This window comes from Suncus etruscus, chromosome 7, assembly GCF_024139225.1.
Source record: "Suncus etruscus isolate mSunEtr1 chromosome 7, mSunEtr1.pri.cur, whole genome shotgun sequence".
Classification (NCBI taxonomy): domain Eukaryota; kingdom Metazoa; phylum Chordata; class Mammalia; order Eulipotyphla; family Soricidae; genus Suncus; species Suncus etruscus.
The window spans coordinates 4,878,257-4,900,663 of record NC_064854.1 but is presented as its reverse complement, the minus strand read 5'-3'; the positions used below and the strand labels follow the sequence as shown (position 1 = coordinate 4,900,663).

The 22,407-nt window shown below is 40.4% G+C and overlaps 1 protein-coding gene across 2 annotated transcripts in view; it reads right to left on the bottom strand.

The window, feature by feature from the left end:
* Positions 1 to 12,707: 12,707 nt before the first annotated feature.
* The window catches only part of GRB10 (growth factor receptor bound protein 10), a 176,256-nt gene continuing 166,556 nt past the window's right edge, over positions 12,708 to 22,407 (bottom strand). For both annotated transcript variants that reach the window (XM_049777476.1, XM_049777477.1), the window contains 2 exons: positions 18,176 to 18,269; positions 12,708 to 15,658 (listed from right to left, as the gene is read on the bottom strand). In XM_049777476.1, coding sequence (XP_049633433.1) covers positions 15,512 to 15,658; positions 18,176 to 18,269 — 241 coding nt within the window. In that variant the 3' untranslated portion in view covers positions 12,708 to 15,511. The remainder of the gene's footprint in view (positions 15,659 to 18,175; positions 18,270 to 22,407) is intronic.

Genomic DNA, 22,407 nt, shown 5'->3' with positions numbered 1-22,407 from the left:
AACTCTGGATCTGGGATTGAAGCTATTATGGAGAAGCAGCAGGAGCCTTAATGTTTGGGCAACTTTCTGTTCCTGCACCTCTTCTTCTGTCTCTGCCTTGTCTGCTTCAAATGCAAGTTAAAACATTAATTTTGATAGTGATAAAGGTCAAATCTTGAGGCAGTTCCTACGGGAATTTGATTATCCCTGGGGCATCTGAGGTAAAATTATTTTTTAAATTATTTTTATTGAAGTTTTGAGATTGATAAGACTTCTAATTAAACGTGTTCATTGCATACATCCCTTCCAACAACCACACTCATCACTGGCTTTTAATTAGAGCACTGAGATTACTGTGAGTCACCACTTTCCACATTATTTCCACACTAAGAGCCATCATTATAGAATCTGCTTCCTGCCACCAGTGTCCCAAGAACCTTCTTTCACTAGACCCAGGTAGCTCAGTTCCATAGACAAAACATGCAGTTCCAATGACTTTTTTACCATCTGCTGTTCTCTTACTATTTCTTCCTTATACATCCTGCACCTACAGGAGAGACCTCACTTTTATTATTTTTATTTTTTGCAGAAGGTAGAGATACCAACTTAGATGAATGAAATCATCTAATCACTTGAAATTTCACAAAATGGTAAATTAAGGGGCAGGAGCAATAGCACAGTGGAGGGTGTTAGCTTTGTATGAGGCCTACCTGGGCTGACCCTAGTTTGAGCTCTGGCATCACTCATAGTCCCCGAGTCTGCCAGGAGGAATTTCTGAGCATAGGAATAACTCCTGAATGCCTCTTGGAGTGGCCCCAAAACTAAACAAAGTTGTAAATCAAAAAGTTTTTTTTTTTTGAGAAAGATCATTTTAAGTGATCATGTTTTCATGAGTAGCTGTTAGATGATACAAACAGTGCTGGCGGGGATGTGGAGAGAAAGGAACTCTTATTCATTGCTGGTGGGAATGCCGTCTAGTCCCAAGCCTTTATGGATAGCTATATGGAGAGTCCTCCAAAGGCTGGAGGTTGAGCTCCCATGTGATCCAGCTATACACTTCTAGGGGACATATACTAGGAACACAAAAATACGACGCAAAACCCCCTTTCTCACACCTATATTCATTGCAGCACTGTTAACAATAGCCAGACTCTGGAAAGAGCCTAGTTGCCTCTCAATAGATGAATGGCTAAAGAAACTGTGGCACATCTATCTATCTATCTATCTATCTATCTATCTATCTATCATCTATCTATCTATCTCTTTATATATGTATATACATATATATACATATATATACACAATATATATATATATATATATATATACAATGGGATATAATGCAGCCATCAGGAGAGAAGAAGTCATGAAATTTTCCTATACATGGATGTATATGGAATCTATTATGCTGAGTGAAATTAAGTCAGAGGGAGAGAGGTAAACACAGAATGGTCTCACTCATCTATGGGTTTTGAGAAAAATAAAAGACATTTGTGTAATGATTCTTAGAGACAAAATAGAGGAGGACTGAAAGGTCCAGCTCACAATATAAAGCTCACCACAGAGAGTGATGGGTGCAGTCACAGAAATAATTACGCTAAGAACCTTCATAAAAAATGTGACTGAATGAGGGAAGAAGAAAGCCTGTCTAGAGTACAGACCAGTGTGGGGTGGGGAGGGGGGACACTTGGGACATTGGTAATGGGAATGTTTTTTTAAAAACAAAACAAAACAAAAACAAAAACTGTGTTTTTTCAAAATGAATTATTTTCTCAAACATTCAAAATGACAGTTAAATGCAGAGAACAATACTGCAGCTGAAATTTTGAAGGATTACTAAAAAAAACAAAGATGGTATACTCATCAAATTGAGAAAGATGCTCTAAGTATGAACACATAAAAAATCAGAGGCCATCTTGGGAGCTGGTCTTTTTTTAATTTATTTTTATTTAAACAACTTTATTACATACATGATTGTGTTTGGGTTTCAATCATGTAAAGAACACCACCCATCACCATTGCAATGTTCCCATAACTAATGTCCCAAATCTCCCTCCTCCCCAACCACCGCCTGTACTCTAGACAGGCTTTCTATTTCCCTCGTACATTCTCATTATTAGGGTAGTTCAAAATGTAGTTATTTTTCTATCATCCCTGTTTGTGGTAAGCTTCATGAGGTAAGCTGTAACTTCCACCTCTTTTTTCTTTTGTGTCTGAAAGGTTATTATTGCATTATTCATTTTTCTTAAATCCATAGATAGTGAGACCATTTTGCGTCTCTGGTCTCTTCTCTGTTACTTATTTCACTCAGCATAATAAATTCCATGTACATCCATGTATTAGGAAAATTTCATGACTTCATCTCTCCTGATGGCTGCATAATATTCCAGTTGTGTATATGTACCTACAGTTTTTTTAGCCATTCATCTGTTGAAGGGTATCTTGGCTGTTTCCAGAGTCTTGCTATGGTAAATAGTGCTGCAATGAATATAGGTGTAAGGAAGGGATTTTTGTATTGTATTTTGTGTTCCTAGGGTATATTCCTAGAGTGGTATAGCTGGGTCATATGTGAGCTCGATTTCCAGTTTTTGGAGGAATCTCCATATCACTTTCCATAAAGGTTGAACTAGACGGCATTCCCACAAGAAGTGATAAGAGTTCCTTTCTCTCCCACATCCCCGCCCAACACTGTTTATTCTCAATTCTTTGTAATGTGTGCCAATCTCTAGGGTGTGAGGTGGTACCTCATAGTTGTTTTGATTTGCATCACCCTGATGATTATTGATGAGGAGTCAATTTTTTTCATGTGTCCTTTGGCCATATTGTATTTCTTCTTTGTCAAAGTGTCTGTTCATTTCTTCTCCCCATTTTTTGATGGGATTAGATGTTTTTCCCTAGTAAATTTCTGTCAGTGACTTGTAGTAATTTTGGAGATTAGCCCCTTTTTCTGATGGGTATTGGGTGATATAGTTTTCTCCCACCTCAGTGGGGGGCTCTTGTATCGCTGGGTACTATTTTCTTTTGAGGTGCAGGAAGCTTCTCAGTTTTAATATAGTTCCCATCTGTTAATCTCTGCATTCACTTTGCTTGGAGAGTACAGTTTTTTCTTTGAATATGCCTTTAGTCTTAATGTCCTGGAGTGTTATACCTATATGTTGTTCTATATATCTTATGGTTTCGGGGTCTGATAGTCGAGGTCTTTCATCCATTTGGGATTTTAACCTTCATACATGATGTTAGCTGGGGGTCTAATTTCAATTTTTTGCAAGTGGCTAGCCAGTTGTGCCAACACCACTTGTTGAAGAGGAGCTTTCTTTGCTCCCATTTAGGATTTCTTGCTCCTTTATCAAAATTAGGTGATCGTATGACTGGGGGGGGAACATTCTCTGAGTATTCAAGCCTATTCCACTGATCTGAGGGCTGTCTTTATTCCAATACCATGCTGTTTGATAACTATCACTTTGTAGTAGTTTAAAGTTGGGGAAAATAATTCCTGCCCATATTCTTTTCCCCAATGATTGCTTAAGCTATTCTAGGGTGTTTATTTTCCAAATGAATTTTCAAAAGTTCCTGATCCACTTCTCTGAAGAATGTCATGGGTAGTCTTTAGAGGGATTGCATTAAATCTGTACAATGCTTGTGGAGTATTGCCATTTTGATGATGGTTAATTCCTGCCAATCCATGAGCAGGGTATTTGCTTCTATTTCTGTGTGTCCTCTCTTATTTCTTGGAGCAGAGTTTTATAGTTTTCTTTGTATAGGTCCTTCACATTATTAGTCAAGTTGATTCCAAGATATTTGAGTTTGTGTGGCACTATTGTGAATGGGGTTGTTTTCTTAATGTCCATTTCTTCCTTATTACTATTGGTGTATAGAAAGTCCATTGATTTTTGTGTTAATTTTGTAGCCTGCCACCTTGCTATATGAGTCTATTGTTTCTAGAAGCTTTTTTGTAGAGACTTTCCGTTTTTCTAAATAGAGTATCATGTCATCTGCAAACAGCGAGAGCTTGACTTCTTCCTTTCCTATCTGGATTCCCTTGATATCTTTTTCTTGCCTAATCACTATAGCAAGTACGTCCAGTGCTATGTTGAATAGGAGTGGTGAGAGAGGACAGCCTTGTCTTGTGCCAGAATTTAGAGGAAAGGCTTTCAGTTTTTCTCCATTGAGGACAATATTTGCCTCTGGCTTGTGGTAGATGGCCTTAACTATATTGAGAAAGGTTCCTTCCATTCCCATCTTGCTGAGAGTTTTGATCAAGAATGGGTGTTGGACCTTATCAAATGCTTTCTCTGTGTCTATTGATATGATAATGTGATTTTTATTTTTCTTGTTTTTGATGTTGTGTATTATGTTGATAGATCTATGGATGTTAAACCATACTTGTATTCCTGGGATGAAACCTACTTGATCGTAGTGGATAAACTTCTTAATGAGGCACTGAATCCTATTTGCCAGGATTTTGTTGAGGATCTTTGCATCTGCATTCATCAGCGATATTGGTCTGTAATTTTCTTTTTTCGTAGCATCTCTGTCTGGTTTAGGTATCAAGGTGTTGTTGGCTTCATAAAAACTATTTGGAAGTGTTTCCATTTGTTCAATTTCATGAAAGAGTCTTGCCAGGATTGGTAGTAGTTCTTCTTGGAAAGTTTGAAAGAATTCATTAGTGAATCCATCTGGGGCTGGGCTTTTGTTTTTGGGAGACATTTGATTACCGTTTTAATTTCATCAATAGTAATGGGAGTGTTTAGATATGCTACATCCTCTTCCTTCAACCGTGGAAGATTATGAGTCCAAGAATTTATCCATTTCTTTCATGTTCTCATTTTGTGGCATAGAGTTTCTCAAAGTAGTTTCTGATTACCCCTTGAATCTCTGCCATATCAGTAGTGATCTCTCCTTTTTTATTCCTAATACGAGTTATCAAGTTTCTCTCTCTCTCTCTCCCTCCCTCTTTTTCTCTCTCCCCCCCCCCTCTCTCTCTCTCTCTCTCTCTCTCTCTTTGTTAATTTTGCCAGTGGTCTATCAATCTTGTTTATTTTTTCAAAAAACCAACTTCTGCTTTCATTGATCTTTCGGATTGATTTTTGGCTTTCCACTTCGTTGATTTCTGCTCTCAGCTTTGTTATTTCCTTCTCTCTCCCTATTTTTGGGTCCTTTTGTTGAGCACTTTCTAGTTCTATGAGCTGCGTCATTAATCTACTCAGGTAAGCCCCTTCTTCCTTCCTGATGTGTGCTTGCAAAGCTATAAATTTTCCTCTCAGTATTGCTTTTGCTGTGTCCCATAAGTTCTGATAGTTTGTGTCTTTATTATCATTTGTTTCCAGGAACCTTTTGATTTCCTCCTTGATTTCATCTCAGACCCACTGGTTATTCAGTATGAGGCTGTTTAACTTCCAGGTGTTAAAGTTTTTCTTCTGAGTCCCTTTGGAATTCATAAATAATTTCAGAGCCTTGTGGTCAGCGAAGGTAGCCTGCAAGATTTCTATCCTCTTGATATTATGGAGGTATGTTTTGTGTGCCAGCATATGGTCTATCCTGGAGAATGTCCCATGTACATTGGCAAAGAATGTGTATCCAGGTTTCTGGGGATGGAGTGTCCTATATATATATATATATGTGTGTGTGTATATATATATATATATATATATATATATATATATATATATATATATCCACTAGGCCTCTTTCTTCCATTTCTTTCCTCAGGTCTAGTATATTCTTGTTGAGTTTCAGTCTGGTTATCCTATTCATTGTTGACAAAGCCGTGTTGAGGTCCCTCACAATTATTGTGTTGTTATTGATATTATTTTTCAGATTTGTCAACAATTGTATTAAATATTTTGTTGGACCCTCATTCGGTGCAAATATGTTTAGGAGAGTGATTTCTTCCTGCTCTACATACCCCTTGATTAATATAAAATGTCCACTTTGTCCTTTACAACCTTCCTGAGTATAAAGTTTGCATTATCTGATATTAGTATAGCCACTCCAGCTTTTTTATGGTGTTGTTTGCTTGGATAATTTTTCTCCAGCCTTTTATTTTGAGTCTATGTTTGTTCTGGCTATTCAGGTGCATTTCTTGTAGGCAGCAGAAGGTTGGATTGAGTTTTTTGATCCATTTAGCCACTCTGTGTCTCTTAACTGGTGCATTTAGTCCATTGACACTGAGAGAAAGAATTGTCCTGGGATTTAATGCCATCTTTATATCGAAATTTGGTGTGTCTTTTGGTCAGTCTTGTCTTAAATTAGGTCTTTCAGTTTTTCTCTTAAGAGTGGTTTTGAGTCTGTAAAGTTTCTGAGCTGTTTTTTGTCTGTGAAACTATGTATTCTTTCGTCAAACTGGAAGGTGAGTTTTGCTGGGTACAGTATCCTAGGTGAAGCATTCATTTCATTGAGTTTTGTCACTATGTCTCACCACTGCTTTCTGGCCTTGAGTGTTTCTGGTGACAGGTCTGCTGTAAATCTCAAGGATGCTCCCTTGAATATAATTTCCCTTTTTGATCATGCTGTTTTCAGAATTCTGTCTCTATCTGTGGGATTCATCATAGTGACTAGGATGTGTCTTGGGGTATTTTTTCTGGGGTCTCTTTTGGTTGGTACTCTTCGAGCATGCAGGATTTGATCACATATATTGTTTAGCTCTGGAAGTTTCTCTTTAATGATGTTCCTGACTGTTGATTCTTCCTGGAAATTTTCTTCCTGAGTTTCTAGGACTCCAATGATTCTTAAGTTGTTTCTGTTGAGCTTATCATAGTCTTCTATTTTCATCTGTTTCCATTCTTTGACTAATTTTTCCATTGTCTGTTCATTTGTTTTAAGATTTTTTTTCCAATCTCTCCTGCTGTATGGAATTGTTATTTATCTCATCTTCCACAGCACCAATTCTATTCTCAGCTTCTGTTACCCTGTACCAGAGCTTATCCATTTTGTTATTCATTTCGTTTACTGAGTTTTTCAGACCTGTTAGTTGACATGTTATTTCAGTTCGGAGTTTTGTGATTTCTTTCTTCATATTTTCTTGGTTCTTGTTAGTGTTCTGTTCAACTGGATCCATGGTTTCTTTGAGTTCTTTGAGCATCTTCCATATTGCTTGTCTAAAGTCCTTATCTGAGAAGTTGGATAGTTGGTTGGTCATTATCTGGTCATCAGAATTGTCATCTTCATTCTCTATGTCTGATGCTGGCCTGCATTTTTTCCCTATTGTCACACTTGCATTGTGGGTTTTTCTATGTGTTGTGGTGGTATTCATTGGCTAAATGATGTACGCAGCCACGCTCCTCTGGCTCCACCCTTTCTGGGTGGGTCAACTTGCCTCCAAGGGAGGGGAGTCTTCCATGAATGAAGCCTCTCACTGGATCAAATCTTAGGCCTGAGCATGTGGCAGTTAAGACAGTCTGGAGAGAAATGCTTGGCTTCAGTGATCCAGAACAGTTCTTAGTGTGATTTTTTTTTTCTTCTTGTTGCGATGGTGTTCTTTCCTTAGAAAGAGTGCATGGCCGTGTAGTGAAGCGGAGCTAAGTGCTCTTCAGGAACCTCTTCTTGGCCCACTCCCAAGAGTTTCACATGACAGCACAGGAGACAGACACACACAGGCAGCACTCACAATTTTTCACAGTCGGGCCCCACTGGGCAGGCGTAGTTTTGTCGGGAGCTGGTCTTTTTGATACTTGAAGCTTCTCCCAGTGCAAGACTGAGCACTAGGGCCCGGAGAGAGAGCACAGCGGCGTTTGCCTTGCAAGCAGCCGGTCCAGGACCAAAGGTGGTTGGTTCGAATCCCGGTGTCTCATATGGTCTCCCGTGCCTGCCAGGAGCTATTTCTGAGCAGACAGCCAGGAGTGACCCCTGAGCACTGCCGGGTGTGGCCCAAAAACCAAAAAAAAAAAAAAAAAAGAAAAAAAAAGAAAGACTGAGCACAAGACATTGAAGTTGGAAGTAAGAGATACTAAGAGCACAAGTACTCTTAGTACCTTAACACAGTACTGAGTATTTAGTACTTTTAACAAAGGCACTAAGAGTAAAAGGTTGATTTCTGGGCAGCTTATATAAGGACTGACACAAGAAGGAAAAACAGAATGGCTCTAACCAATGTGTCATAGACTGGTTTTAGGAAAGAAGGTTCTGCCCTGGGAATAAAAGTAGGGGCACAGAATTCACAGGAGACATAAGGAGAATGACTGAGGCAGGCCCTCCTCCACCGAACTGGCAAATGCATGCATCTTGGCCTAAGATCTTTGGGCAGGTTTGAGACCACCCACCACTCTCCTCTGGACCACGAATTGCATGAATGCTAGTGCGTTTATGAAGATAGTCTAACTTATACCATATAGGTCCAGTCAGTTCAGACCTAACACTCAATTTCCTCAGATAATCTACAGCCCATAAAACAAGATAGCTAAACACTGAAGCAACTTGTAAAATCCCTATCATACTTAGACAAGCCACCTGGCTAAGTAAAAATCAACTCTAAGTCAGATATACCTTCAAGCACCTCTAATACAATCCGTACTGCAGACTACTTTATTAAACAATCTGAGAACTCAACATTCAAAACCACCAGATGCAAAGAAATATGGGTAAACTAAGGAAAACTCTAGCAGCTGGGGAAATGAACAGAAATCCTATCAAGTTTCCAAGTCCACCAAAACGCACAAGCCCAATAGATGAAGACCTAAAAGTGATAATGAATGCCCTAGCAATGGAAATCAAGGAATCACCAGCCTGCGAAATTAAGAAATCTACAGATGAACAATTCAGCCAACTCAAAGAACTTTTATAAAAGATGAAAGAATCCATACAATTGGAACTAAGGGAAATAAAAAAACATGGTAGAAAGCCATAATAGTAGAATTACACAGTTAGAAAAACACATAAAGGAACTTGAGAAAAAAAACTACAAAACAACAATTACAAAGAAGTCAGTAAGTAAGCAAGAGACAGGGGCCGGAGAGATAGCATGGAGGAAAGGCATTTGCCTTTCATGCAGAAGGACGGTGGTTCAAATTCTGGCATCCCATATGGTCCCCCGAACTTGCCAGGAGCGAATTCTGAGCATAGATCCAGGAGTAACCCCTGAGTGCTGCCGGGTGTGACCCAAAAACAAAAACAAAAACAAAAAAAGCAAGAGACAGAACATTGGTAAAAAATAATTAGGTGCCTAATGAACAAAGATAGAAGGAAAAAAACCCTACGAATTGTAGGAATACCAGTAGGGGAGAAAAGGGAAAAGAAGAACAAGTAGTGAGGGAATTAATAGCAGAGAATTTCCCACCCTCTGGAGACACCTGTACAAATCCAGGAGGCAAAAAGAGACCCTAATAAATCAGACCCTAACAGACTAATACCAAGACATATAGTAATCCAAATGGCAAAAAAAAAAAAAAAAGATAAATTCTTTAAAGCAATAAGGTCAATAAGGGAGAGAAAATCCCTCAAATACAAAGGAAGGGGCATAAAAATCAAACCAGACCTACCATTTGAAACAGTTCAAGCAAGAAGACAGTGGAGTGACATATTTAAACTACTGAATGAAAGAAACTTCCAACCTAAAGTACACTCACCCCAGGGAAAAAACTCTCATTCATATGAGGAGAACTATAATGGCTTGTGGGGTGGTGGTTGAGGGGAGAGATTCTTTTTATTTATTTTTTTTTGGGGGGTCCCCACACCTGGTGGTCGCTCAGGGGTTACTCCTGGCTATGCACTCAGAAATTGCACCTGGCTTGGGGGACATATGGGACACCGGGGGATCAAACCGCAATCTGTCCTAGGCTAGCGAGGGCAAGGCAAATGCCCTACCACTGTGCTTTTGCTCCACGCCCCATGAGAAAAGCAATTCTATGAGTTTTCTATTTCTTTTTTCTTTTTTCAGAGTAAGAGTTATAAAACATAAATTAAGTAAATTTCAATTGTCAATTTTTTTTTTACTATTTTGGCGTGTAACTCAATAGTTGTAAGAAAAATAAAAGACATATTTGTAATAATACCCAGAGACAATAGAGATGAGGGCTGGAAGGACCAGTCCATGATATGAATCTTATCACAGAGTGGTGAGTACAGTTAGAGAAATAACTACACCAACAACTATTATGACAATGATAATGAGTGAGAGAAGTAGAATGTCTATCCTGAAAACAATCAGTGGGGAGGGAAGAAGAAGGTGGGAGACATTGGTGGTGGGAAGGTTGTACTGGTGAAGGAGGCTGTTCTTTTTTATAGCCAAAATCCAACTACATACATGTTTGTAATCATGGTACCTAAATAAAGATATTAATTCAAAAAAGGTGTTTCTGAAAAGCTTGTTTTAATTGTGTTTGTATATCACCACATTATAACATTCATTTCATACTGTAAAGTATGGAATGAAATAATTCAAAAGCCAGTATGGACACTTATTCATAGAAATATTTATAGCATCAAAAGGATTGTAAAATAAAAAATAATGACTACCAAAAATAGAAGGCAAAACTTATTAGGAACCAAATACTTCTAGATTTACTTTTCATCTAAAAAACAATACTTTTATGCCTATTTTCAATTGTAATGCTTTATCTGAGTTTCTTGGTTTCAATTCCCTTGTTCTTGTTTTTAAAGTCAGGAGTGAAAAGAACCCTGTCTGCACAGTGATGAGAGCTATTGATACACCAATGGAGATGGATCCCTATAAGGAGACCTGCTGGCCGATTGCTTCATTCAACTACATTTGATATGTGATCAGAGACCAAGTGATCTGCTCATCCACTCTTAAACTAATTCTAATTAAGCTAAAGTGTTTCACTTACATTGCACATGTATTCTGGTTTGTGCCTTCCTGGAAAATAGGCAGAGATGGCCCTGCTTCACCACTGAGGAATGGGTAGAGACAGAAAAGGCTGGCAGGCTGGAGTGTGCAGCTTGGAAAGAGGGAAAGCTGGTGCCACAGAGAACGGTGTGAGAATCTGTCTGTCTACCCACCTCACTACAGGTTCCATTGAACAGTTGGGTCACTGTGAGACCCAGGATCAGGGCAGATCCCATATGCAGAGAGAATGACTATAAGGGCTGAGAATTGGGGGACTAGGGTCCTACCTGTGCAGATCCTGCTGTGACTCCTGTGAACAAGACCAGGGAGTAATTTGCCCCTCTGTGAGGGCCTGGTGTGCAGTGGTGTTCAAAGGCTGGTGACACAGCATGGGCTGCACTGCCTGTCATCTGGTGGTACCTATCTTCACAGAAGGGTCAAATGTGTCTGGGATCAGGCAGCAAGGGGCTGGTTCTGCCAGGGCCAGATGAGGCCACACTGTGCTCATTTGAACTGCTTTTACCACTTTGAATCGAATCCTCAGTCTTTCCAACCTTAGTCTCCTACTACCACTAGATGGAGAACCTGAACATTCCTGATGTCTTGGGAAGAGAATCTCATGGTTACCTAAATTGCTTTAGGTTTTAAGTTTGATGCATACTTGGACCAAATGAAAACTCAAAAAGAATTTTCTTTTTGAAATCTCCATTTTTTTTCCCCTCCAAAGGCTGAACCAATAATATTCCCACCAGGTGAATGAGGGAAGGTTATTACACCACATCCCTGTTAACACCTGGGGTTTCCATTTTTCCCCCTATATGCCACTATCAATGATATAAGATGGTGTTATTGTCATTTTGAACTGTACTTCTCTGACAAACAACTTTCAACATGTCTATTGACTATACATGTCCTAATCTTAAAAGTTCATCTCTTCTTTCCATTTAAAAAATGTGATTAATAGATTTTTTTTTGTTTACTAAGCTTTATCAGCATTCTTTGTATTTTTGACACTAGCCCTTCATCTGATATTCTGTGTATATCAGATACTGTGTACATATATTTTCTCCTATTCGGTAATTGTTAGGTCACACCTTGCCTTTACCCAAAATAACGGCAGTCCCCCATCTTCCTCTTTCTATTCACCTATCCCTTTGATGTGTCAATGTCCTCCAAGACTGGAGTAGCTTGATATAGTTACCTTTGTCACTCACTCGACCCTCCTCCTCCTGGTTGAGAAATAAAGGGGTTTTGATTTTCGGCTTGGAGCATGGAGGGAGGCCATGAGGAGAGAAGCCAACCAGACTCCAGGATTCTCCCGGACTGGCTTGGTTTATTAATTCTCTGTGGCTATTCTGCATCAGGCTAGTCCACCTGGAATTGGAGATATGGTGCATGGGCCGATTTTCCAAGTAATGTGTTTATATTTTAGCCAGAATTTTTTTATGTCGGTGAACTTCTCCCATTCCCTCTCCTCCCATCCATTTGACAAACTTCTAAGTTAATGTTCTGTTTAACTAGAAAACTCAGGGAAGAATCTGGGCCACTTTAATCATTCCACTGTAGTGGGAAAAACTGAACTTTTCTGAATTTCTTAATTTATTTATTAACCCCAGAGAACTCTGAGTGAAATTCTGGGTCCCTCTGGCACATGTGGGTCTGTGGATCTTCCAGTACAGGAGCAAGAAGGGGCCAAGGTACAGGTGGGTCTCTTGAGGGCACCAAGGCAGGGCAGAGCAGCAATACTAGCAAGTCTGGTTGGGAGGAGGACCCATGTGTCGGCAGGCTCATGCAAGACCCAAGTCACACAGCAATTCCTTTTCAGTCGGTTTCTACCCAGCGGAAAGAGGCATGTTATTAATATTCAAATTTATTTCCAAAGGCTCTCAGTGGCTGGCTAACAGGAGCATTGTACAATTTATAAAGAGACAGAAAAAGCAATAGAAAATGAATAACACTGTATTTATGTTTATTTCTAATGACAAGAAACAGAACATCAGTCCCTTATTTGTACAAAAATACCGGAAAGTTTACAATTAAGTACACAAGTCCAAGAGTTATGTACAGAATAAAGCAAAGCACATGGAATAAAGGTTTTGTCTCTGAAGTTAATACCTGCTGCGTTCCCTGAACATTTTTACATGGTCGCTGTGGCTTTGCTGTGACATTATAAATTCCACCCTTAAACAATGTGCTGATTGGTCAAACTGTCAGGTATTAAGTGCAGATAAGAGAAGACAAAACATCTAGACTGAGGCACGTATTTTTTCAAGGTTTAGCAAATGAAACAAACGTTCTGGAACTCAAATTCCTAAGGTAACAGAGTTCATCTATCAAACCCCAATACCGAAATTATTTGGTGTTTTCCTTCTTAACATATTCCAGACTGCTGGAGTTTTCACTTGAGAGAAAATCACAGGCAACGATTAAAAAAAAAAGTCAACAGGCTCCAAAAAACGACCCTGAGCTGTCCCATTTACATTCATAGCATTAAAATACAAAAATAAAAGTTGAATGTCCTTCGGCCCCTGGTTGATTGGGTTGGAAGCCTGCACCCTAGAGGTACTGTTTCCGGCGGAATTCCCAGCTGCCCATCGTAAGGGCAGCAGCAGGGGTTATGGGAACTTGTGGGAAGTTTACACTCTCAAAACAATTCACTTCAGCTGGAAGGTACAAAACACTACATCAAACCAGCTACATATAAAAACTGTGACCCAGAGTCAATCTTTTGTTCTATTAAATAAAATGTGTATCTATAAATATGAAATACTGCAATACTAGCTGTCTATTGGAGAGGGCAGGAGAGTCTCGCCTCACTGGTGAATGGTCTATGTAAACAGAAAAAAAGAAATGAGAGGTCTTTTATTTTTTTTTTCCTAAAGTTTTACTTCCAACCAGTGAAGAGGGAAAAGATACAACAGTGTCTCTAGAGCATCAATCCCCAAGAGAAGTTCAGTGAAAGCATGCTAGGTGTGATGACCTAATTAATATTCAATGGTTTGAAAGACTGGCTATGAAAAGCAGAAAATGCGATGGGATTTTTATGGTTGAAAACGTGTCCTATTGAAAGATCCTTCATTGAATGGAAATCAGCTAGTGTGGTCTGTAAACGAAAATACAGTGTTTCTAAACCCTAGCTATGACTTGTCGCAAAGATGCATCACTAAACCTATTATGATGGTTCTAAACTATGTGTATACGCTCCTTGAGGGGCGTTGAAGCAGACAGGAATTTAGGCAGTTCAGTTAGCACACCTTTAGGCTAGTTCAGGCGAGCACACCTTCAGGGCCAAAGTTGACTTGAATCTCAGAACTAAGAAGAACTAATTTCTCAGCATAGTCAAGTATGCTGCTTAGGGAGCCCTTTCTGCTTTGCGGAATTCAAAGGCAAAGACATGGCAACTCTCATGCTTGGAAACTCAGCTAAGGGGACAGGGTTGGAGGGGCCAAGGGAATAATAATAGCTCAAGCCCCATTCTGACTCAGCTCCTAGAGTAGGTAGCAGTGTTGGGTTTATACAAGTCTTCAATGTCTACACTGCTGTGAGGTACTTGTGATTGTAGGCCAAAAAGAGGAGGAGCCTCAGCTGCCTCATGGGTCACTGGCCTACAGGGGGTTTTCAGCAGGACAGAGGTCATCGAGCAAAGACCTTTTCAAGGTCTTTAGAAAGCTGCAGAAGTGCCCTTTTCAATTATTCATCGTCACCACCATAGAAACCCATGGGACACCGAAGGAGGGCCAAGCATTCAAGTGCCACTTTTAATATTTTTTAGATTCTTTCGTCCCCAGGAGGGAGAATAGCCAAGAAAGGACTCACACCACTGCAGGGAAGGGCAGTGATTATTCCTGAATGGGCTGAAAGGTATCCCAGGTGGGCAATGCAGCGTGGCATCCACATCAGACAGTGGGCTGTGGGTGCCTCTTAAGAAGGCTGGTCTGCATTCCACCAGAGCCAGGACTCTCGGTCCTATTGGGTTTTCAACAGCGAAGAAATGTTTTCCAAAGAAATCAAGTGTCCGAAACTGTGGAAGACGAGACACGTGAGAGGATAGGATATCTGTGCATATGGAACTGATCGACAGACTGTCATCACTGATGGGGCCGCAAAACATGCCAAATGCCTACCACAGGTGACACCTTTGACTTTAAAGGAGCTCTTCAAGTATATTTGTTGGGAAGGACTGGGGGTGCTTCATCATTGGGGAGTGGAATCCACCCATGGAACCCACAGAGGGTCGGGTCCCCTCTGGAAACAGCTGGGGGGGCCCATGTTCAATCTCTTAAGGCTGCCCATTCTTTCTGCCTTAGATGTGCTGAAAAGCCACACCCCTCCTACCATAGGCTGAATACAATTTTAAACATCAAGAAGGAGTGCAAAAAAGTGATCAATACAAAAAGTAAACATATCAGTTTTAATTGTCAAGATTATTCCAGGGCAATAGTTCATTTCCAATGACTTCTCTCCGGTTCTTTTTCCTACGTGGCCCAGCCAAGATGATCATTCCAGTTTATTATCAAATTTGCGCTTGCTCTTCTTTTCTTGCCCTCCCTGATTTGGTCAGCCAAGAGGAAGCCATCCTGTTGGATACGAAGCAGCAAATCGTCGTTAGGTCCAACTAGTCAAATCTTGGTCAGGTTGGCACCAAATGAACCGAGCGCATTCCAACGTCCAAGGTGCAGAACAGATGCATGGATTCTTCTTCATTCCAGTGTCAACTTTCTCCAGTCTTCGGCCGAGAGTAGAAGTGTGAGGTCATAAGGCCACGCGAATGCAGTGGTGCTTGAGTTTGCAAGGCAGTACTCCTTTGTTTAGCTGGTAAAAGTCCACCAGCTGGATCAGGTCAGAGAATTTGGTATTTCCATCGTCAAGGCTGAAAAACATTTGTCCGTCATCCTCGCACTGGGGGGAGAGACAAGAACCAGTCAACTTAGGGGTCACAGTTCAGGGACCAAAGTAGGACTCATGGTCAGAATTAACTTGATCTGCCCCTAATGTGGCTTTTCAGGATTACGTGTGGAGTTAACAAGGTGACCTAGAAGACAGTGGGGGATGATAGAGGTGAGCTAAGAGATGGGGAGTTGTTTGTGCTGGGGCACAGCTAAGCTACTAAGTTCTACCAGGGACTGCTAGCCGTCAGTTCCTGTAGTGCTGGTTCTCTCTGCATACGAGGCTGTGGTTGATTGCCTCTGAATTGATGACCTCTGAATATCCACGTATACAGCATGCTCCATGGATGAGGGTGAGGTGGAACAGTTAACCTGTTGTGTATCCAGCTGGGTCCTATGAGAGAGTATAAATTCTGGATCCTTACTTGGGGAAATTGCCTTAGCCACAAATTCATCCCCAAGTATATTTTGCTCTCTTGTGAAGCAAATGTTGGATTACTATGATAACTTAATAAACTCTTGATTTTGGTAGCTATTTCTATTAAGACAGAAGCACTCCATAATAACCTACCAGAAAAAAAAAACTCTACTCCCAATGTCTATTTTTTTAATCTATCTTCCATTCTCTGCTCTTATTCCTCTTTAATTACAGGATAAACACATATGTCAATTTTACACAATAATTTTTTTAATCCAATTACTTTAATACAAAGCAGGGTGGGGGAGTTCACATGGAAAGGCAGCTTTAAATCTTAAATAAACTTAGCCCTGCTGGAATTATAAGCACTACCCAGGGTCATTTTTGGACACAGAAATCAGTCTTGTTGCTGGAAGCTTTGAATTACAATCCTTATAGTACTCCTAGGAGTGGAGGGACTTAAGAGATGACAATTCATATTCTCATGCCCACCACATAGTACTCTTTAAGAAAAAGAAAAAGTGGAAACATCCCTGTCAATAAGAAAATACAGGGCAAAAACAAATACAGTCCTGAACAAAGTACCTTCTCTCTGAAAACAATTTACGGGTTTATATAGGATCTGGGAAGACTATTCTCAGTCCACACTTCATCTTTGATCTTGGCCCAGGGCAAGAGCCTGAGGGCCATGGGTGAGCCATCCAAATGCAGGAGGCAGCCAGTACACACAGACGGTGGTCAGCATGTTTCCTCTTAGTTCACAAAAGTTAACTAAGACCACTCTCTGTAGCCTACACTGTGCAGTTCCCATCAGTACAGTTCTTGAGGAGTCAGGCTGAAGCCTTACGCTTCAAGTCCATTTGGAGAATACCATGTTCAACTACTGAGGCAGATGGATACACTCAATGCATCAAGAGTTCTTACAGCTTCATTCCATGCACAGACAGACTGAGTTTCTGAGTGGAAAGTTTGGGCCTCACAGAAACAATTCATACAATGTGTACTGATTCATGGAGAAAATATTTGAGATTAATTTGGAATCTCTCCTCTCAATTCTTAAACTCTTGGAGATAACTCCCCCATAACAACCAAACTAGGAAGTAGAATCTGAACTTCCGAAACAACAGTCTTCAGTTTGGTAATATTGTGACTCCACTTCATGAAAAAGACTGGTACTGATTGATAATAATGATGATAAATAAATAAAAATGATGATAGCATCATTGGTAATGATTTTTTGGGGGAAGAATTCAAAGGTAGAATCTGTTCTCTCATTCAAGGATAAAGATAAGGAAGCAACAATTCTCTTTGGGGCAATACATCACTGCTGGCTAGTTCCTGAAACCTTTCTTGGTCTGAACTTGGTACAAACTAATCCAATCATACACTTCCATGCAGGCAGGTACCCAATAGTACATCTCACCATCCAATGCCTATTTTCATAAAAGTTAGGAGTAAAGTTCTAACAATTGAGTCTACTATGCAAAAATTATATTCATCATAATTATGAAGCTGTAACAGTTGAACCTGCTGTACCTTTCTTCTCCAAAACACTTCTGCATAAAGTCACAAGAGCTAATCCAACTCTATGCTTGTCTATCTAGGCACACTACTGGTGTTGGCTTCTGGCTATCTAATGCTCACCCACATCATATGACACTCCTGGTTTCCATGAGACTATAACCATGTAGAACAATGTTCCCATTTTCAGTCATTATACCAAGCAAAACCCCATTTCCAATTTTAAATCACAAATCTTTAAAGAAATTTCTAAAGCGATCTCATATGAGAGCTTGGAACTGTTAGTTAATGATATGTACTCATATAATTAATAATTCATAAATGGCAAAAAACAAAATAGGAGGGTTATGGGCCAAAGAGACTTGTAGATGGTAAGACCTGGAAGGGCCTATCAGGCCAAAGAAATTTAGAGGTGGGAAGGCCTGGAACACCAAAGAGTTTTGTAGGGGGTAAGCCTTGCACACAACTGCTTTGGGGAGGGTCCAGGTTCTATTACTGGCAAGACATAAGGTCAGAATTAGCCCCTTAATGCTGTGGAGTGTCTTAACCCCCCCCTTTCCCCAATAGGCATATTAATATGAAAATACGTACTGGCAAGATCTGGAAGTTTTTAATTTTCTGGTGATGACACAGTGTGAGTACAAATGCCTTTGGATTACTCTGACTGTCACGAAGAAGAAAAAGTCTGGGGAGAGAAAATAATTTCATCGTTAATTTAAGAGCTAGATGTGTGTGTGTGTGTGTGTGTGTGTGTGTGTGTGTGTATGTGTGTGTGTGTGTGTGTGTGTGATATTTCCCTTTTCTGCCCTTTTAAGAAATAAGCTAAAACCCATAACAGTTCTGTGCACAGCAAATGGTAGTTTCTCCCTGTCCGAAGATTGTGATCACTGACTGACTGTGATTTCCATTAATCAAAACCTAGGCCCGGTGAAGTTCTGGCTAAAACAAAGGCCAAACAGGAAAAGATTAAGGTGGATTATTTTGTAACAGAATTATGTAAGCAATTAACAAATGACAGTCCTGCAAGTCACTCTGTTTGACATAAAATCAAAGAGTATGGTACAGGGTGTTATAACAAAATAGAGTGAAATAAAAGAGGAGACTAAGAGTTCTTTCCTTAGGGCAGAAGGTTAAACAAATAGAAAAGGAAGCAGGAAACAGAAAACCATCCCTGGGAGATTGCCACAAATTCTCATTCAAAAGAAGTCTCTCCAATGGACGCCAACACCAGTGGATCAAAGTTGGATAAAAAATGAATTATTCTCATTGTCCCTTAGTATCTTCCAAAGAGAAAAATCAAAGCTCTACAGTAAAGAAATTGGTGCATACCTTCTCTATAAAGTAATCAAGCCAGCCTGAGTGTATCCAGAGAGGACATGTACTAAAAACCACACAGTAGCACCCCAGGGGAGTTCCTGGTAAAAGGGGAGCAGGTGGAGGCTGGAGTGATAGCACAGCGATAGAGTATTTGCCTTGCATGCAGATGACATGGGACAGACCTGGATTCGATCCCTGGCATCCCATGATTCCCCGAACTTGCTAGGAGTGGATTTCTGAGCACAGAGCAAGGAGTAAACCCTGGGCATGGCCAAGTGTGACCCCCAAAAAAACAAAAACAAACAACAGACAAAAAAAAATAAATGTGAGCAACTGAAATCCTGTCACGAATAAACAGATTCAACCTAATGAGATACTTCCCCAGGGACTTCTACTCAGTACAAAGGAAGGCAAGATGACAAAGAGATACTATATTCAATATATATTGATATATATATGATATTGGCATAAAGAATATTTAGGATCAAGACATTTTTCTCATTTGCATAAAGGACCACTGGTAACATTTGACTGTGTAAACTTGAGGCTAGAATTCATGGTTAATTGTTTGAGTTCAAGTAGTGCTGTTTGCTTATCTGTTTGTATGTTTATTTATTTATTTATTGGTTTTGGGCTCCATTCCCACAGTGCTCAGATCTTATTCCTGGTGGGCCTAAGGGAACATATAGGGTTTGAGGGATTGAATCTGGGTCAGTCTTGTGCAAGGAAAGTGTCTTACCTGTTGTACTATAGGTCCATCCCAAGTACTGTGTTTATTAATTGAGGTTCTTGCTCAGAGAAATTTTATGCTTGAAATAAACCTAATCCCAAATAGTTCAGAACAAAAGACGGAGGAGGAGTAATTGATTTCTGAGCACAGAGACAGAAATCAATCCTGAGCAGTAAGAATTGCCCAAAAAGAAAAAAAATAAAGTGAGTATGTACATGAGTGGATATGCTGGAGCAGAAATATTAAATATACCTACAATGTTTACAACTGGAATACTCAGAAAAAATATAACCAAGTCCATTGTATTATTCTTATAAATTTTCTATAATTTGAATTTTTTTCAAAATTAAAAAATGTCTGGAAACAACCAAGATGCCCTTCAACAGACGAATGGCTAAAGAAACTGTGGTACATATACACAATGGAGTATTATGCAGCCATCAGGAGAGATGAAGTCATGAAATTTTCCTATACATGGATGTACACGAAATCTATCATGCTGAGTGAAATAAGTCAGAGGGAGAGAGAGAGAGATGCAGAATAGTCTCACTCATCTATGGGTTTTAAGAAAAATAAAAGTCATTTTTGCAACAATCCTCAGAGACAATGAGAGGAGGGCTGGAATTTCCAGCTCACTTCATGAAACTCACCACAAAGAGTGGTGAGTGCAGTTATAGAAATAACTACACAGAGAACTACCATAATCATGTGAATGAACGAGGGAACTGGAAAGCCTGTCTGGAGTACAGGTGGGGGTGGGGTGGGGAAAAGTGTATTGAAACTAGACAAGCATATGGGCCAAAGAGAGAGTCCATAGATCTTGCATGGGCTGACCAGGTTCGATTCTCAAGCACTATCAGGTGAGATCCTGAACATAGATAGCTGTGTGTATCTAACACAATCCCATCCATCAGAAAAAAAAGAAAATAAAAAATAAAAACACCATACCCAACCAAAGAAGAAAACAACAACATACCAAAACCAGCCTAAGCACAAAAAAAAACCAAATCACTGCTGCTACTTGTAACATGCACAAACCTAGAACTTGCTAGCAATTCCTTCATAATTATACACTAGAAAGATAGAGAAAAAAGAGTCCCATACAAACCAAGTCATAAGTAAGAAAGAGAGGAGGAGACGTTTTCTGGAATCAGAAACCATCACCTGTTTCTAGAATTGCAATCTGAAGAAAGAAAACAAGAGTGGACAGGCCCGTTTTAAAGGGGTAGGTAAAGTTTTACTTTCTCCTGTGAATACCCATCATTACTCCAGCAGACATTTTCCAGTTCACTGTAAGCCATATCGACCCTTTATGTATGAAGACAAATATTCTTCAAAATATGCTCATGGAGGCAGCAACCAGAGTGGAGCTATCTGTGCAGCACAGTAGGAAATTATAATCTGGAGTGGAAAGTGTTCCCTGTAGCAAAGCAACAAGTTGAGAAGGGTCCTACAATTCCTGGACGGAGCTGGGTTGGGTTTCCAGCCGGGCTGGACCTCGATCAGCAAGCAACTTGGGAGTTTAGAGGACCCAAATGTTCCTGGGAAGAGTGGATGGTAGCGGGAGAGGGTTGATTGTATTTCTCACTGGTTACTTTTGCGATGTCACCTCTATCTCTGTCTAGAAGGGGAAGCCATGTGGCCCGGATCATGTTCTTCCCTAAGAAGCTGGAGAAATGGTCAAGTTTGAGGAAAGAGTCTTGGAAAATGTGGAGGTTATCCCAAAGGCCCAAATGTGTAAGAAAAACATTCTGAAATCTGGGCCGGAGTGGTAGCACAGTGATAGGGGCACTGGCCTCGCTCATGGCTGACACGAATGGACACAGGTTCGATCCCTGGCATCCAAGATGGTCCCCTGAGCCAGGAGTGATTTCTGAGCACAAAGCCAGGAGTAACCCCTGAATGCCATTGGGTACAGCCCCCCAAAACAAACAAAAATCACAAAAACAAAAATTCTGAAATCTTTACTAATAGAAAAGGGCCTAGGGGTCTGCAGGATTCCTGAATTTCTTTCTCTTCTCTTTTTTTTTTTGGGGGGGGGGGAAGTACACCTGGTGACGCTTAAGGGTTACTCCTGGCTCTGTGCGCAAAATCACTCCTGGCTTGGGAGACCATCTGGGACGCCGAGGGATCGAACCGGGCTCAATCCTAGGTTAGTGCCTGCAAGGCAAATGCCCTACCGCTTGCACCACTACTCTGGACCCAGGATTCCTATATTTCTATAATGTAGCTTTCTACAGGACTGCAGGACTTTCTGCAGGACTGGCTAGAGAGCACTAAGCTGGAGTAGACAGCACTCTGCCCATAGTCCAAAATACACAGTGGTGAAAGAAGAAAGGTGTCCCAAGCTGTCTAAGAAATGGACTCCAAGCAGCTTCAGCGTGCCAAAGAAATAGCCACTAGCCTGAGAAACTCCAATTGGAACTCCAAGAAGAGAGCAGCAGGGTTAAGAAAGCCCTCACCTTTCTCCAGACTGAAGTCACTAGTAGGAAGGAATCTTCCAGTGTGGTCCCTAGCTCACCCCAGAGAGAGAAGAGCCACCGGTACTGGAGATTGAGAATAATCAGAAGAAACCATTCAGCTCAGACTTGCACCAGAAACAGTGCTTGAAGAGGTGTTAACTCAGTTCCTACAGCGACTCTATCATTTGCCCACATATGGCGGAGGCGGAACGAGAGTAGAAAAATAAAGCAAACTCCGCGAGTCCACATAGCCAGCAGAAGCCAAAGATAAATCTTTGGTAAAGTAGAAGAAAATGTTTAAGAATATATGGACA